The 17,544-nt window shown below is 36.7% G+C and overlaps 3 protein-coding genes across 8 annotated transcripts in view; 2 read left to right on the forward strand and 1 right to left on the reverse strand.

Annotated features, from left to right (window-relative positions):
* The window catches only part of LOC125237247, a 48,537-nt gene extending 47,647 nt beyond the window's left edge, over window positions 1-890 (forward strand). For all 6 annotated transcript variants that reach the window (XM_048144275.1, XM_048144266.1, XM_048144273.1 and 3 more), the window contains one exon: window positions 151-890. In XM_048144275.1, the coding sequence (XP_048000232.1) occupies window positions 151-614 (464 nt within the window). In that variant the 3' untranslated portion in view covers window positions 615-890. The remainder of the gene's footprint in view (window positions 1-150) is intronic.
* A 1,316-nt stretch (window positions 891-2,206) lies between these two features.
* Window positions 2,207-10,751, reverse strand: LOC125240769 (vacuolar protein sorting-associated protein 72 homolog). Its single transcript, XM_048148841.1, has 9 exons — window positions 10,490-10,751; window positions 10,059-10,182; window positions 9,198-9,327; window positions 8,918-9,094; window positions 7,238-7,313; window positions 6,690-6,781; window positions 5,408-5,585; window positions 3,907-4,071; window positions 2,207-2,440 (listed from the first exon to the last, which is right to left on the reverse strand). The coding sequence occupies exons 1-9, from the start codon at window positions 10,618-10,620 to the stop codon at window positions 2,248-2,250; spliced, it is 1,266 nt and encodes a 421-aa protein (XP_048004798.1). The 5' UTR covers window positions 10,621-10,751; the 3' UTR covers window positions 2,207-2,247.
* A 4,491-nt stretch (window positions 10,752-15,242) lies between these two features.
* Window positions 15,243-17,395, forward strand: LOC125241992. Its single transcript, XM_048150698.1, has 4 exons — window positions 15,243-15,686; window positions 15,846-16,063; window positions 16,168-16,257; window positions 16,523-17,395. Exons 1-4 carry the CDS (start codon window positions 15,545-15,547, stop codon window positions 17,012-17,014), a joined length of 942 nt encoding a protein of 313 aa, XP_048006655.1. The 5' UTR covers window positions 15,243-15,544; the 3' UTR covers window positions 17,015-17,395.
* Window positions 17,396-17,544: the final 149 nt, after the last annotated feature.

The raw sequence follows: 17,544 nt of genomic DNA on the forward strand, positions 1-17,544 counted from the left end.
TTTTGAATAAAGGTGCTAAACAAGTTAGGTTAGGTTAGCTTAGTTGTACGCTTAGTTGTGCAAAATCGATGATTTCTCTGCAATGATTATGTCTCAATAACATGAACTTGATCCTCACCTACTACCAACAGCTTATTATTTTATTTCCAGGTGCCACAAAACCTGTCTGCACATCATCGAATTCAACGTCTACTTCATGTTCCCCGTTGAACTCATCTTCGTCCGGAATTTCTTCTTCACCGTCAAACTTATATTCTACACCTAACTCCACTTTATCTCAAAGCGAATTTAAACCAATAGAACCTCGACTCAGCCATAAACGATCAACTTGGGTTAAAAACCATGAAAAAGAAAGTGCAAATAAAAGCCTAGAAAGTGCAACAAGTATGGAATCCATAGATATAGAGATTATATCCATGTCTGATAAATGCAGCCAAAGCAATTCTGATATGGAAGTAGAAATAGTTGAAAGCAATCCAGAAATTACTCCAGAACCAACACCTGATAGAGAGATAGTACCTGAACTGAAAGATTACAAATCTCGTTTCAAAATGGCCAAGAATTATTTCAAATCTTTGGAAGAGCTTAGAGAGCCTAAAAACCTTCAAAGCTAAATGAATGCGAGTTGATGTTATACAGCACTTCAGACGAGTCTCCAGACCATGAGAGGCCGCAAAAAAGAGTCAAGAAAAACATAAAATCCCATTCAATGCCTTCTTCAGAAATATCTAAGGCTTGGGAAGAGATGCATGTCCAAGACAATGCATCGGGTAACAGCAAACTGGTTAAGATATCGGAGAAATTCAATGTAGAAGACTTATTTAATGACGTGATGGAAGGTAAGCTAAGTCGTCAAGGTAGCTTAAGGGGAATCCCACACAAAAAGGCAGTTTTAGAGACCTTTCGTTCTATGGAGAATGTGTCCATCAATAAACTGAGCTCTTATGAAATGGCTATATCGCAGTTGAACCAGTTTGCAAAAGAAAACCAAATTAAAAACGCGCAGACTTATCTCACGGAATACCCTTACCTACCTACGACGGATCCTTCGAAATATCATTCGCGGTCTGACGCTAAAGCCTCTGGCCTTATATCTATGAAGGAGCTACTCAATAAGAAGCCGAGAAGAAACAGTGTGCCAGACTTGAGACTAAACCCTACTTTCACCGTCGAATTGTAATTAAAAATTAAATACTTGAATGCAGTAGAAAGCTAAGTTATTATCATAGAGGAATAAGTACGGGAAGAGTTGTAATGTAACTCCATACATCAGTAAATGCGGGTTATTTGTATAGGCATAGTTAAGTGACATCTAGCGACAATCACGCGTCAAATAGCGTGAATTATCAGTACCACTACTCGATACTAGGTGGCAGCAGTGTCTCGTCTGCCAAAAAAATAATATTAGAACAGTTTACAACTTATATTACAAGCAGAAGGAATTGAAAACAGAATACTGATTTCATTAGACTCTTCGTTCGTCGCGACGTCTATAGAAAAGTAGCAGTACTGATAATTTATGCTAATTGACGCGTGATTGTCGCTAGATGTCACTTAACTATGCCTATACAAATAACTCGCATTTACTGATGTATGGTTACAACTCTTCCCTTACTCATTCCTCTATGTTTATTATATATAACAGTACAGTATTTACTAGTACCTTATAGTGTTTACGATACTCTTAGAATCAATAATTTAGGTGTTACAAAAATACCGGTCTCTATAATATATAGAATGTAAGAAAATTTATTGTACAACTGTACAGACATTGAATCTTTATTATTATTAGCAATAAGATTATATTGTAGTTATTTATTACCTTGACAATAAATTTAAGTTAATTAATACTGTATTTTACTACCTTTATTGTTCACAGGGGATTAATTACAAATAAAATAATCAAAATGAAAAAGTGCAATACTAAAACGTATTTTATTCCATAATTACGTATTTACATTGTTATTAGGTTGAGATCTCACTTTGGCCGATTCTTGAGATTCCACTATCATGTTTATCATAGAAATATGATCATAGGCAACATGCCATCCTTTTTCTTCACGTTGGAGAAAAAGGGAGGGTCTGTATGATCATATTTCTTTGATAAACATATGATAGTGGACTATCGGCCTAACATATCATTTGTTTAAGTATTTCACATTAGAATTAAATTAACGTATATTTAAAATCATAATTTATAATTCAGTAATTTACCAGTACCAAAAAAATAAATTAAATATTTAAATATTACTTGATATGTATCTGCACATAAGTGGAGGCCGAATCTGCCCGCCGCCACTTGAGCCAGGCTTGCAGCTTGGGGTCGTTCCGGTCCCCTCTGGCCTCCAGCTGTTGGTAGTAAGCCTCGCGAATAATCCGGAACGCGTCTACGCTTCTGTAAGGCAGCTTTGTGATCGGGTCTATGTAGCGAGCTGGTTTCCTGGAGAATTAAATAATTGTATAGAGAAAATAGACTTATATTAATTTTCCCCTCACTAGCTCGAAAACACGTGTTTTGTCCTTTAATACCAGCGGGTAAAAACGCTTTTTCCACGCGCGCGCGCAAACGCGCTTTTATCCACTAGTGGGTAAAGTAATTTGACCTTGAATAAAGTCAAATTAATTACTTTAAAATTGATAAAAGTAGGTGAATCTAGTAATAAAGATGATTTACCACCTGTGGAACTACTGGAAGCAGTGGTAAACGCATTTTTTTGCGTTGTAGTTTGCTCGCTATAGTGAGGGGAAAAGTTTTGTGTTACACTCGGGTGCAAATGTATTTTACTTCTCGTGTGTTAAAAAACTCGCAAGTTCAGGATTCTATTCTCGAACCACTCGCTTCGCTCGTGGTTCAACTATAGCATCCTTTCACTTGCTCGTTTTTCAATTCCACACTCGGCGTTAAAATACAACTTTGCCCCCTTGTATAACAAATAACTATTATAACAAGCAGAAGCTTGTTATAAATTAATTCTTATTTCTTGCTCTTAATTCTCCTGATTTTTAACCCCCGACGCAAAAACGACGGGGTGTTATAAGTTTAACGTGTCTGTCTTTTTGTCCGTCTGTCTGTCTGTGTGTGGCATCGTAGCTCCCGAACGGATGAACCGATTTAGATATAGTTTTTTTGTCTTTACCAAAATTTAAATTTTGTGGTTAGTTTATTATTGAAAGAACCCCAAAGCCATGTGTACATAAGGAAAGGAATGGAAAGTTTTGCGAGGTCCGGCGTAGCTACCGTGGCTCAATTGGTTAAGAGCTATGCACGGATTGCAGAAAATGCACCCGCATTTTCAAGGCCCGCCGGAAGTGTTTTCCTTTAATATAAAAAATAGAGCCTGAACACTAAACTAAGCAAAGCTTGTACTAAAGATTATTGAGTACCAGATGATACTGTAGTCTTTGAGAAAGTCTTGGAGTGCAGCCTTGAACTTCAAGGAGCTTACAAAAATACTATTCAGCTTTTGAGGATCCTTCAACTTAAAGGTTCGCAACGTTTCCAGCTCGCAAGGCCAGTAACAAAAAATAAAAGGTGTATTACGACTGGGGATAGAGTAGTTGAAAATGGCCCCCAGTCGTAATTTCCTCGCTGTACCTTATATAAAAGAAACTTAATATCACCACAATATGCCAGGAGCGAACTCTTAGATTTTTCGGTCACATTATGAGATCTCCAATGCATAATATGGAGAAGTGTATCATTTTGGGGCGAATGAATGGTAAACGCGCTTGGGGTGGGGCTCGTAAGAGATGGTCTGACTGTATGAAGAAGTCGACTGGCAGCAGCCTATACCGTGCAGTCCACATGGCTTATGACCGCGTTCAATGGAGACACGCTACTTGTGGTCGCGATCCTCAGCATTGAGGGAACGAGGAAGAAGATGTAAAAGAAAAATAGATACATACTTCGTGACAGCACACAGCATATCTTGTCTTCTCCTGGGCTTGTTCAGTCGATAGCATTTCTTGAACGCCTTGTCTTTTAGATCGTTGTCGAAGATGAGAAGTGTCCGTTCGTAGGCCAGTTTTGGTTTGACGTAAGCCTTGGCTTTCTTCGGCTTCACTTCTGTACTGTAATGTTGAAAATTAATAGTATTAGTAGTAGGTACTAAATCTCTTTAATATGTACAAAAAGCTTACATGAAGAGATATACTTATCCCTATAAGGAATTGTGAAACGACAGAGTGAGGTAAGTCTTTATTGACATCAAATTGATGTAAGAGAAATATGACGTTTATAACGACACTTCCTCCCTTTGTACTGTTCACAGCAAATTTAGCTTCCAGTGCTGGGAAAATTATAAAACTAAGGCCTGATTTAAACGGCGTGCGAACTCGCATGCGATTTTAGTTACCTTGCGGGCTGTTGAGGTTACGTACAATTTTGCACAACCATCAAATACCGCAATGTAATAAAACTTGTATGCGAGATTCTCGTACCGTCTAAATGGGCCCTAAAGCAATTGCAAAGAAGAGCAAGGCTATTTACACCAAAAAATGCATCTAAATACTTTGCGGTCTAAATACTTTCACGCACCGTATTTTCCCGACAGAGGTCCATAGTCTAAATACTTTCACGCACCGTATTTTTCCACTTTTTTGACAGAGGTCCATAGACAATACGTTATGTGAAAAACCGTGTTTAAACTTGAAAAGGTTGTTTTTGCATTGTGGTGGCGGCGTGACGATACAAATGACCGTCAGCGCGTAGTGACCCTGCTACTATTCTAGCTTCTAACGATTTAAATAAAAGAAGGGTAGACCGCGGTCCCGGATAGTTATGCAGAATCCTTAGCAGGTAAACAATTTCCCCGTTCACGCTGCATTTATTTGACAAAATGTGTCTTCAAAAAAAATCGACCTACCTTATATTCGAAACGTGACCCCAGATTATTTTTTCCTTTAGAGTCATGGATGTTTTCTGACCCGTGTTTATTTTGAGGATAAAAATGTATTTGTATATTAAGAGATATCTTTGTTGTCTTGTAAAGATATGTACCCTTTCTTTGTTAGGCAAACTTTTGGACCGCACCTCGTATGTTTACCAAAAGGTTGTTTTTTATTGTGGTGGCTTGACCTACTTACCGCGGGGGTTCGACCCGGTCATATTTGTTCAGTCATGGATGTTTTCTATGTATATATGAATGTCCTGGGTAATTCTTGATTTACTTTCATTTACATAATATTTGTTTACTTAACTGAACTGATGATACAGGCGAGACTTGCTCAATGCTCATGTGTATATCGGCCGCCATTAATTTTGATTTTCCCTTAGTTGCATATGCGACACCCACGGGACGAGATGGAATGGCTTTTCTGATGCCGAAACCACACGACACACTAATACCTACACACTAGTTCTCGCTAATTTGCCTCTCGCACTAATAGGTTGTTTGGTAGTACTTACACAACATCGTCGATTTTGAACTCGTCATCGGGTCCAATGACGTCTATCTCGATCTTGGTGGGATTCAGGCTTGGCATGCTGTCTGTGTCGGGGTTCATCTCAGGCTTAGCCTCCTCCGGCTTGGGCGTGTCCACAACTGGTACCTCTTCCATGTCTATGTCGCAGGGTGTTATTAAACCTGAAAACAGTAAGTAGGTAGGTTATTTTCATTATAAATAATAAATAAAAAGGCCTTTTATTTCTAGTAAGACAGTAAAATATTACAGACAGAAATTAGAAACTTTATAAATACAAAAACAAAAAAAAAGACAAAAAACAAAAACTTAATTTCTGAACTATTATAGATTAGATGTCACAGCTAAGCGGAGGCCCCGTAAGGACCATATTTTACGTTTACAAATGCGAAAGAAAAACTCATGAAAACTCGAAAATTCGCGTTTTCCGGGATCTAAGGCTACGCTAGATCGATTTTTCACCCCGGCGAAATCGTTAGATTTCCGAGATCGTCGGTATATATAAATAAATATATAAATAAATAAATAAATAAATATACAAGAATTGCTCGTTTAATAGTATAAGATAGATAATGTCACACCAGGCCCCGTAGCCGAATGGCATTTCTCCGACGCCAAACGAAAGCGATACGCCGCTGGCTCTGTCGCGCCAATACGCAAGCGCGATAGAGAATCGCAAGCGAGATATCTACTAGCGCTTCGTTTCGTGAGCGTTTCGTGAGCGATTGTGCCATTCGGCTAGCCACCCTGAACCCTTTATTATTTTCATTGTTATAGCCGATATAGGTGACGTTTTCAACCAAAAGGTACCGCATTGTCGGATGTCGGTTGATTTCGATTTAAATTTATATGAAATATCATCCTCCTTGCTTTATCAAATTATCGCAAGTTAGGCACTAGTTTTACGAAAGGGACTGTCATCCGACCTTCCAACCCAAAAGGTAGGGCCTTATTGAGAATAGTTCGGTTTCCTCACGATGTCCTTCACCGAAAAGCGACTGGGAGATATCAAATAACATTTCGCACATAAGTTTCGAAAAACACATTGTTAGGAGCCGGGGTTCGAACCCTCGATCTCCGGATTGAAAGTCGCACGCTTTTACCACTAGGCCACTAGCGCTTTTGGAATAAACGTTTTATTGACAACCAAAAATAAGTACCTACACTTTTGGTTGAAAATTACACATAGGTATTATAATACGTAAGGTTTATAAACCCTAGTGGTGCCACAGACTAAGACATAAAATAGTAAAAAAATAGTTAGTTACCTTCTTCACTTTTAATGATATCACTCAAAGTGATATCTGTAACTAAGTTGTCAGGCTCTTCTGATTCGATTGGCACGGCAAACGAATGATATCTGAAAAATAAAAGGCTGAGAACTAAATATGCATTGTAACTATTTGTGCTCACATATTATATTTTGCAGTTTACTTACAAATAAACAATTTGTATTTGGATCAATCTCGTTATGGAGGATGCTGTGAAAGATTTACAATGCCTCATGTACATCACTTACTCAGTCATATTTTTGTTGATGAAGTAAAGTATTTAAAAATCAAATGTATGATCAGATATTAGATCGGACAGCGCGGCAATTCTAACTCTTAACTCTACCTTTATATCTTACTTAGATAGTTTGGATTTAAATTATTTAAAATAAAATGTTGTGAACAATTGTTATTGTGATATAGGTATTAGTTAATAGTTATCAATTCCTTTATACTACTAAAATGTATACTGCTTATGTCATGTTATTGTTGTACCTTACAAAATAAAATAAAATAAAATAAATAAAATAAAAATATATAATTACCTGATTACTGGACCTACAATAGCCTTTTTAGTTGGTCTTACTTTTTTCCTTTCAAGTTCAATCTGCTCAAACCGTTCTGTAATAGAAATAAATAATTTTGTAACAGATTACCTTGACCCTTGACCTTTTTATATATGTATTTATGTGTGTATGTTTATGTATGTTTATGGTTATACTTATTTATGTATGTCTATTTGAATGAGTGTTTTGTGTTGTTTGGTTGTATTTAAATTCTACTTCTCATGTTTCTTAGAGCCACCTACCATATATTCTGATTATATTAACTCCAGTACCCAAAGGTTGTCTGGAAGAGATCGCTCTTAAACGATAAGACCGCCTGTTGTTACCTCTGTTTAATTTGTTTTGTTTCTTGTGTATTACTTGTAAACTATGTGAGGTGTGCAATAAAGAGTATTGTATTATATTATAATGTCTTTAAACGAAAATCAAACTTAAATGAATTTAGATTCAGAACATACACATCACACAGCCCACAATCAGGAACATAATTCCCCATTAGGTTGGAAGGATAGACTATAGCCTATAGCATAAGTAAAAACTAATTTAAGAACTGATCCACTTTTTAGGAAGGAATTCAAAACTGGCAGAACTAAATTCAAACTCTTTCAAGATTATCGAAGTATTGTATAGATCTCACTCTCGACTAACTCAGCTTTCAAACAAAAAAAAACTAAATGGAAATCGGTTCATCCGTTCGGGAGCTACGATGCCACAGACAGACACACACACACAGACAGACAGACAAACAGACAGACAGACACACACACAGACAGACACGTCAAACTTTTAACACCCCGTCGTTTTTGCGTCGGGGGTTAAAATACGAGGATAATTAAAATTTTGAAAAAACCCCCGACCGCGACATAGTGGACCGATTTTCATGAAACATGGCTAAGAACACTCCCGACTAACTCAGCTTTCAGACAAAAAAAAACGGCCAAAAGCGTGTCGGGCTACGCTGTGTAGGGTTCCGTAGTTTTCCTTATTCTTCTCAAAAACTACTGAACCTATCATGTTCAAAACAATTTTCCTAGAAAGTCTTTATAAAGTTCTACTTTTGTGATTTTTTTCATATTTTTTAAACATATGGTTCAAAAGTTAGAGGGGGGGGACGCACTTTTTTCCTTTAGGAGTGATTATTTCCGAAAATATTAATATTATCAAAAAACGATCTGAGTAAACCCTTATTCATTTTTAAATGCCTATCCAACAATATATCACACGTTGGGGTTGGAATGAAAAAAAATATCAGCCCCCACTTTTATACATGTAGTGGGGGTACCCTAATAAAACATTTTTTCCATTTTTTTATTTTTGCACTTTGTCGGCGTGATTGATATACATATTGGTACCAAATTTCAGCTTTCTAGTGCTAACGGTTACTGAGATTATCCGCGGACGGACGGACGGACGGACGGACGGACGGACGGACGGACGGACGGACGGACGGACGGACGGACGGACGGACGGACAGACAGACATGGCGAAACTATAAGGGTTCCTAGTTGACTACGGAACCCTAAAAAACTAAAGCTAAATCGGTTCATCCATTCTAAAGCTACGATGCCACAGACAGACACACACACACAGAGAAACAGACAGACACGTCAAACTTATAACACCCCATCGTTATTGCGTCGGGGTTAAAAACAACCATACCCAAGCTCTTCAAGTTTTCCTGTTCAGTTATGAGTGCTTCTTCTAATAATTCCTCTTGTGATGGCATTTTTTCTTCTACTTTTTTTGGTTTCTTCTTCTTCAATTCAGATCTTATTTTTATCCTCTGCTGTGTTTCCAAAGATTTTACTGCTGTACTTTTTCTTATAGATTTTCGTCCTGTAAAACAACCAATTTTAATGTGAATATTTTAAAAAATATACATGTACTCTAGGTGTTTTCAAATGTAGGTATGTCACTTTTAGAATTAAATTCAACAAACCTATTGAGTCATTTAACAAGTATTCAGAGTCTCCATCTTTCTTGTCAGATTTAGATTTCTCCGGTTTATCTTCTTTCACTCTCTTTACTACTTCTTTTCTGGGTGCAGCTGCTTTCTTTTTCTTGGGATCCTGGATCATAAATTGCACTAAGTGAAATGTGTACAATAATAAATAAATAATTGATTTCCGGGAATCGAACCCGGGTCTTCAGCTTATGCGGCTAACGTCCTTACCAATAGACCACTCGCCCACGTACACATTGTGGTCTAGTAGTAAAGACTTTAGCTGCGTAAGCTGAAGACCCGGGTTCGATTCCCGGCTCGGCCACCAGTGGGCCTTGTCGTTTTTTCTTTCGTGTATATATAAGTTAAGGCTGATATGTGTATACTGTGTGTTTATGTTTAATTTAATGTGTAGTTAATATTTTTCTGTAAATTTATATATTTAATATTAATAAATTATTTTTATTAAAATGATTATTTATACAAAGGATTGAATATTGATAATGATAACTTTAAGTACCTAAAACATAATAAATATATATTTATATATAGTAGTGTGACTACTTGAAAAAAAAGAACAAATCAAAAAATATTTAATAAAATAATTTGATTTATTCCCTAGTTGTAATTTATTTTTTTTAATCTTTAAATACATCTTATTGACAGACTGATAAACTAAATACTTTTTGTTGAATTTGGGAAATAAATTAAGACAGTTAAAAAATTTTAACATTATATACCAATGTAGGGAACAAATCAAATTATTTTATGAAATATTTTCCCGGCTTCGCCACCAGTGGGCTTGATCGCTTTTTCTTTAGTGTATGGTATCTAATTCAGTTTATAATTATTATATACCTTATATGCCTTGGTGCCAACAGCACGTTTCCTTTTTTCCTCAATTTCTTGATCAGAAACTGGGTCATCATTTTCATCAATATCAAAATCGGAATCTACAATGTCGTCTGCTTCCTTTTCTTCACTAAAATAAGCAATACAACTTAAATTAAAATACCTTTACAAAAACTATTACTAATGGAACCAAAAGAATCATTACTGTAACTTATGTGTATTTTTTCAATTACAAGGCTACTCAGGATTAAATAGTAGTTTTCTAATGCTAAACGTTTATCTAATAAGTAAGGTTTTAATTTCCTTTCAAATTGAAGCAAAACCATGATTGCTTAGGATGACTATGAATACAATAACTACTAGACATGAGTTCAGTTGATAAGGGAAACCTATCAAAATATTTTGTGTGGATATTTTTGTGTGTAGGCACTACTTACACATAATCTTTATCTTCTTCCGTTTCTTGAAACCCTCCATAAGTTGTTTTATAGAAATCATCTTCCTCTTCTTCGTCAAGTAATTTTGCCATTCGATTTCCGGCATTGGCACGCTTTTCCCGTTGAGCCATTGTAGTAAAAGTCAGTCAGATATGTGCGATAGTTAAAATGGAATTGAAACGTGTGTAGTATTTATAATATTTAATATCCACGAGAATACCTTGAAAATAAATGCACTACAACACCCAATCAAGCAGCAAGCAGCACCGCAAGTGGCATTGGCATCGCTATTCTGTTCTGTCAGTGTCATTGTCACTGTGTTGTCACTGTCACTCAAATGGAAGCGTTCACTGGATTAAATCCAATGAATTATGATCAAAAAAATATCCAAACTTTTATCACTAAATATAATGATCAAGTAATAATTGGGCCTAAGCTTAATAATTTCGTCAGGAAATCCCTTATAGGAAATCCGTTGCGTCTGTGAATTTCATTTCACCATTGATATATTAGCGGGTGCACACACGGGCGACAAAGTCGCTCGGCGAAAGTGGGTTCACTTGCTGGTGTATGACTCCCCACAGACAGTCTTAAAAATTCATAATCTTAAAAAAAACTTGTATGCAATCTGACAGTTCAAACTGACACTGACAAGACACTGACAGATCTGAACTGTCAGATTGCATACAAGTTTTTTTAAGATTATGCATTTTTACTGTCTGTGGGGAGCCTATAGACTCCAATACATTCCACAAATCTTCAATTTCCGAACAGACTCTAGCATTACTAGCCCATAGACTAGATGCGTGTGACGAAAAAGGCTCCCCACAGACAGTCTTAAAAATTCATAATCTTAAAAAAAACTTGTATGCAATCTGACAGTTCAAACTGACACTGACAAGACACTGACAGAGTTCTGAACTGTCAATTGCATACAAATTTTTTTAAGATTATGAATTTTTTAAGACTGTCTGTGGGAGCCAGCAATCTGACAGTTCAAACTGACACTGACAAGACACTGACAGATTTGAACTGTCAGATTGCATACAAGTTTTTTTTAAGATTATGAATTTTTAAGACTGTCTGTGGGAAGCCTTTGCCTTTGGCTTTGGCTTCCCACAGACAGTCTTAAAAATTCATAATCTTAAAAAAAACTTGTATGCAATCTGACAGTTCAAATCTGTCAGTGTCTTGTCAGTGTCAGTTTGAACTGTCAGATTGCATACAAGTTTTTGACGTGATAACGTCTAATAACTCGTTACTACGGGCAGCATGCACGAAAAAGATGACGTCATTGTCCCGTTTCGCAATATAGTTTTTGTGCCATCTATTGGCGCGCGTTGGAACTAAGCGGCTGATCGATGCGGATCGATGCGCTCGGTATGGTTATAGCGTGTGGCCTAAGTAAAGCACCACAGCTGGGACAGATGGCGCGCCCGTGTGTTGTTCTCGTTAAGCTGAGTTTAGACCAGCAAGTTATTGCTGCAAGTTTTGAGACGCAACTATAGGTAAGAGTGAGTGGCAAATATCTGCATCTCTTTCTAGCATATACTTCTGTCTCAAAACTTGCAGCAGCGCCGCAGAGATGGGCAAATCGTAATCGATTCCGGATTACACGATTACTTGATTTTACTTTGTAATCCACTACTGGGTGTCAGATTACTTGTAATGTAATCAAGTGAAACGGAAAATTACCATTACATATAAAGGAATCACTTATCATCTATACAATAATTACTATTACCAATAATTCGGAATCATAGTCGATTCAAAATAACTGAAATTATTGACTTGATTACTTTCAGATTACAAATATGTAGTACCCATCGACCTACAATAGGGACTGAGCTCACACTTTTTTTGCCATACTAAATTGAACCTTATCACCTGCGCATAAAGGCGTTCTTGACAGACTAGCACAAGTGTGTCCACATGAGAGGGTCAAAGTTGGGGCTGGTGTCCCTCTCGCATGTGTGACCAGTGTTAAAAAATTACTATAGTAGTAGTATTTTTACCTGTATGATAACTAAGTTTATAAACTTCTTAAATTATTTTCGTATTATATTGAGGCAAGGGTATTAATACCTTGTAACGAATTGGTAAGTCATTATTATGAAGCCATAAAACCAAAAAATTGCGCAATTATTAAAAACCTTTAATTGGGTATTAGTAGATTTGGTAGTAACTTTGAATATTGACTGGTATCCCCAAATGATGACAGTGATGACGTCATTCAAATGATTTTGATAGTGGTAATAAGTGCGAGAGGGACACCAGCCCCAACTTTAACCTCTCATGATTGGTAAGTCATTATTATGAAGCCATAAAACCAAAAAATTGCGCAATTATTAAAAACCTTTAATTGGGTATTAGTAGATTTGGTAGTAACTTTGAATATTGACTGGTATCCCCAAATGATGACAGTGATGACGTCATTCAAATGATTTTGATAGTGGTAATAAGTGCGAGAGGGACACCAGCCCCAACTTTAACCTCTCATGTGGACACACTTTTTGGGCTAACAACTCATTCTGGTTTAATTATAATTCTGTGGTAGTACCTCAGATTGCTGACTGTCACTTTGACACAAAAGTCATCATGGGTGTCGTAAAATAGGTTTTAGGGGGTGCTGATTCCAAAATTAATGACCAATTTGGAATCCGACATTGCTGACTGTCACTTTGACACAAAAGTCGTCATGGGTGTCGTAAAATAGGTTTTAGGGGGTGCTGATTCCAAAATGAATGACCAATGTGGTATCTGACATTGCTGACTGTCACTTTGACACAAAAGTCGTCATGGGTGTCGTAAAATAGGTTTTAGGGAGTGCTGATTCCAAAATTAATGAACAATGTGGAATCTGACATTGCTGACTGTCACTTTGACACAAAAGTCGTCATGAGTGTCGTAAAATAGGTTTTAGGGGGTGCTGATTCCAAAATTAATGACCAATTTGGAATCTGACATTGCTGACTGTCACTTTGACACAAAAGTCGTCATGGGTGTCGTAAAATAGGTTTTAGGGAGTGCTGATTCCAAAATTAATGAACAATGTGGAATCTGACATTGCTGACTGTCACTTTGACACAAAAGTCGTCATGGGTGTCGTAAAATAGGTTTTAGGGGGTGCTGATTACAAAATTAATGACCAATGTGGAATCTGACATTGCTGACTGTCACTTTGACACAAAAGTCGTCATGGGTGTCGTAAAATAGGTTTTAGGGAGTGCTGATTCCAAAATTAATGAACAATGTGGAATCTGACATTGCTGACTGTCACTTTGACACAAAAGTCGTCATGGGTGTCGTAAAATAGGTTTTAGGGGTGCTGATTCCAAAATTAATAACCAATTTGGAATCTGACATTGCTGACTGTCACTTTGACACAAAAGTCGTCACGGGTGTCGTAAAATGGGTTTTAGAGGGTGCTGATTCCAAAATTAATGAACAATGTGGAATCTGACATTGCTGACTGTCACTTTGACACAAAAGTCATCATGGGTGTCGTAAAATAGGTTTTAGGGGGTGCTGATTCCAAAATTAATGACCAATGTAGAATCTGACATTGCTGACTGTCATTTTGACACAAAAGTCGGTATGGTTGTAGCGTGTGGCCTGAGTAAAGCACCACAGCTGCGAATATTAGGGCTCTAAGATTAGTAAATGGCACTAGCACTTTAATAAAATTAACGCGTGTCTCGCAAACGGTCTAGGATACAAAATGACGACTTTTATATAGGTATAAGTTAGGTTCGTTAGGTATCTTCAAACGGCCGAAGGCTCCTATTCTGTGCAGTTTCTGTAATAAGCGGGGCTCCGTCGATATCGCTTTCTGTCTCTGGCGCCTTAGTAATGCTACGGGAAAATTTTGCAACTTTGCACCACTCTAACTCCTAAATTAGTAGGTTTTAAAAAAACTTTAATTTATAAAAGATGCTTATTTTAATGCATTCTTTCTAATAAGAACAAAACACTATGCTAGAAAGAGTGCAGAGGAAGTTCTGTAGGCACATTTACAAACGACTGTACGGATATTACCCATATATGTATCCATCTCTATTCGTAACAGGAATGGTTGGTCTTCAAACTCTAGAAACCAGACGGAAACTGCTGCATATTATGCATTACCGCCAACTGTTTCACCATAGAGTAGATGACGCATCCGTGCTTGAGAGAATGGGGCTGCAAGTGCCAAGAGCGAATGTGGTGGTTGGCATGCCGGGCGCGGTGCCGGCGCGGCGGCGGCGGCGCCTGTTCGCGGCGGCCGGCGCACCGCTCGAGCCCGAGCTGCTCTTAACCGCATCATGTTGGAGACAGACGATATTGACACATATTTGCTGATAGTGTTGGTGTGTTTTACAGAAAACTCTTAAGGTTCATAGACTCTACACTCCTTAGGTGATTAATGTAATAACCATAGTTTAACTTTTAAGTGTGTTTGCTTTTATTTATGTCAATTTAACATGTACATAATTATATTACCACATATTTTGCTATACTCTGACCGCCCCTGTCTATACTACTGTAATGTTTGACGTTATCACGTTAAACTACCGTCCGTAAACCGACTTTACAGACAACCAATTTTTTTTTTAAGATTATGAATTTTTAAGACTGTCTGTGGGAAGCCAAAGTCATCGAGCGACTTTGTCGCCCGTGTATGTACCCTCTTACAAAGGTCATATCATATGTCAATATATTTTTATACTGGCAATCTCATTTTATTTGTCAAAAATCAAACAGAACCGCCAAATCGGCCTGGGATTGGGAGCACTCTGATAATAACTATTCAATTCAAACTATTGTAGTCGAGAAAATTAAGACAATACCGTAATACTGAAGGATAAAATAAATAATGCTAATAGTAAATTACATGTAGGAATACATTAAAATATAATGTGTTAGTGTTAATCACCGTGCTGATGGCGTAAAAAATAGTAAAATATTACATTGTGGATGTTAGTGAAAGAAAGTTTGTGTATATAGCTGCATTTTATTGTGTGGCTTTTATTGCAGTGCAGACTAAACTATTGTAAACGGAACGCGCTAGAGAAAATGTCATGTACTAAAACAGTATTGGACTATTTAAACGAGGATTGTTGGAATCTTGTACTAGGTTATGTGCCTTTGCAGGATGTTATTCGAACAGAGCGGACCTGCCGCCAATGGCAAAAGATGATACTCGCCTATTTGTCTCGTAAGGAATATGTCTATTAAAATATTGATGAATTTTATATCCATTTAAAATTAATATTATTATATATATAACATAGTTATGTGGATATTGAAAATATTATTCAAATAGCATTTCAAATTACCTATCAGAACATAAACTTTAAATTATTCTCCCTTACAGATACTCGTATTTGTGTAAAAGTAGATTACAGATTCCAGGATGATGAAGAGGTTACAGGGGTAGTTCAGAATACTCATTGTGTCATTCTAAGAGAAAAATATATGGCCTCATTTGAGAGTTGGACATTGAAATTGGGAACATCAGTAGTGGCTGGCTCTTGCTCTGAAAAAAGTTTAAAAGTCATTGGAGAAAACTGCCCTAATTTAGAAGGTGTTATGGTAAAGTATTTAGTATATAATGTGAACTATGTATATTCTGCACTTGTTTTGCTGGAAATAAAATAAATGAGCTTGAATTTTAAATAAAACTTCTATGATTGCAGTTTCTCAATTTACCTGAAGAAATGTTATTGAACAATCAGTATGAAAACTTCCGACACCTGCGTAAGCTGCGTTTTATAGATTGTATCCCAGTAAGTAATGCAAAATAGACAATAATATATATATATATATATATATATATATATATATATATATATTTTTTTTTTAGTATGGATAGGTAGACGTTTGACCACGATCACACCTGATGGTAAGTGATGATGTGGTCTATGGTGGAACACGCTAACACAATAATAATATTTAATAAATAACAATATTTTTTTACTTTCTTTGTTGTAATAAAATGTAAATGTATAAATAAATATTTGTGATACTTGATCCACATTCAATTTGTTACAGATGACAGACAAGTCACTCAGCCAATACATAGCTAGTCCTGTCTTGGAGGAATTGTTAATCTGCTTCAATGTTCAAGTTACTGGGCAATGTTTCACAAACATTCAATCAGCAAATTTTAAAGCCCTTGTTTTTAAATATTGCAAAGCTTTGGCATGTCAGCTTTTGGCTTTGGCCAAAGAGCACTTTAGTGAATTGACAAAGCTGGTGCTTGAAGGTATTAACGCTGTTAATATAGAAGGTGATTTCGATGAAAAAGATGAACCGTTTGGTGACATAGTGTTAGTGCTAGACAAGACAAAAAAGTTAGAATATTTGTCTACATGGGAATTCGGGAGGTACCTCGACAATTTCTTTGAGTCGGTATGCCAACTAAGCTGCTTGAAAGAGCTTGAGATAGACACCTATGCAACTGATGAGAATATTGTGGAAGTGACTCGGCGCTGCCAACAGTTACGAGTGCTGAAGTACCAGGCCTGTGGAGGTAATGTGTGAAAGCCTCAGATCACATGTTTGATGACCTCGGCTCCGCCTTGGCCGTCGAATTACATATGATCTGAGACTATTCTTTACCTATATTTCTTTTCGTACAGAAATAATTTATACAGAAGTACCTATTGATTCTAATATATACTTTATACTACCTAAGTACACCAGGGTTGCAAAAATCCGGTATTTTTCTAGCTTGAAAAAAAAAACAGTTTTTTTTGGAGTGTTTTTTTTTCTAAAGTACGAAATCTCAAAAATTTATATTTCTGTTAGCTATTAAACGAATTTAAATTAACAACTTTAATTTCTGGTTTTATAAAACTATCACTTCCGAAATATGTAGTTAGTCGCTATTTACTGTTGGCAACACCACCGCCTCTCCACGCTCCACGCCGCATCGGGGATTCCTCAATAAACGTTTGTATGCAGAATGTTTATCGAATTAAAATGTAGGTACATTGTTATTGTTATTGAAACGTTACAAATCACGAAAAACCATTACTGTCGTATTATGAGAGAGTGCAAAAAGTGTTCTT

This window comes from Leguminivora glycinivorella, chromosome 2 (genome assembly GCF_023078275.1).
Source record: "Leguminivora glycinivorella isolate SPB_JAAS2020 chromosome 2, LegGlyc_1.1, whole genome shotgun sequence".
In the NCBI taxonomy this organism is placed as follows: domain Eukaryota; kingdom Metazoa; phylum Arthropoda; class Insecta; order Lepidoptera; family Tortricidae; genus Leguminivora; species Leguminivora glycinivorella.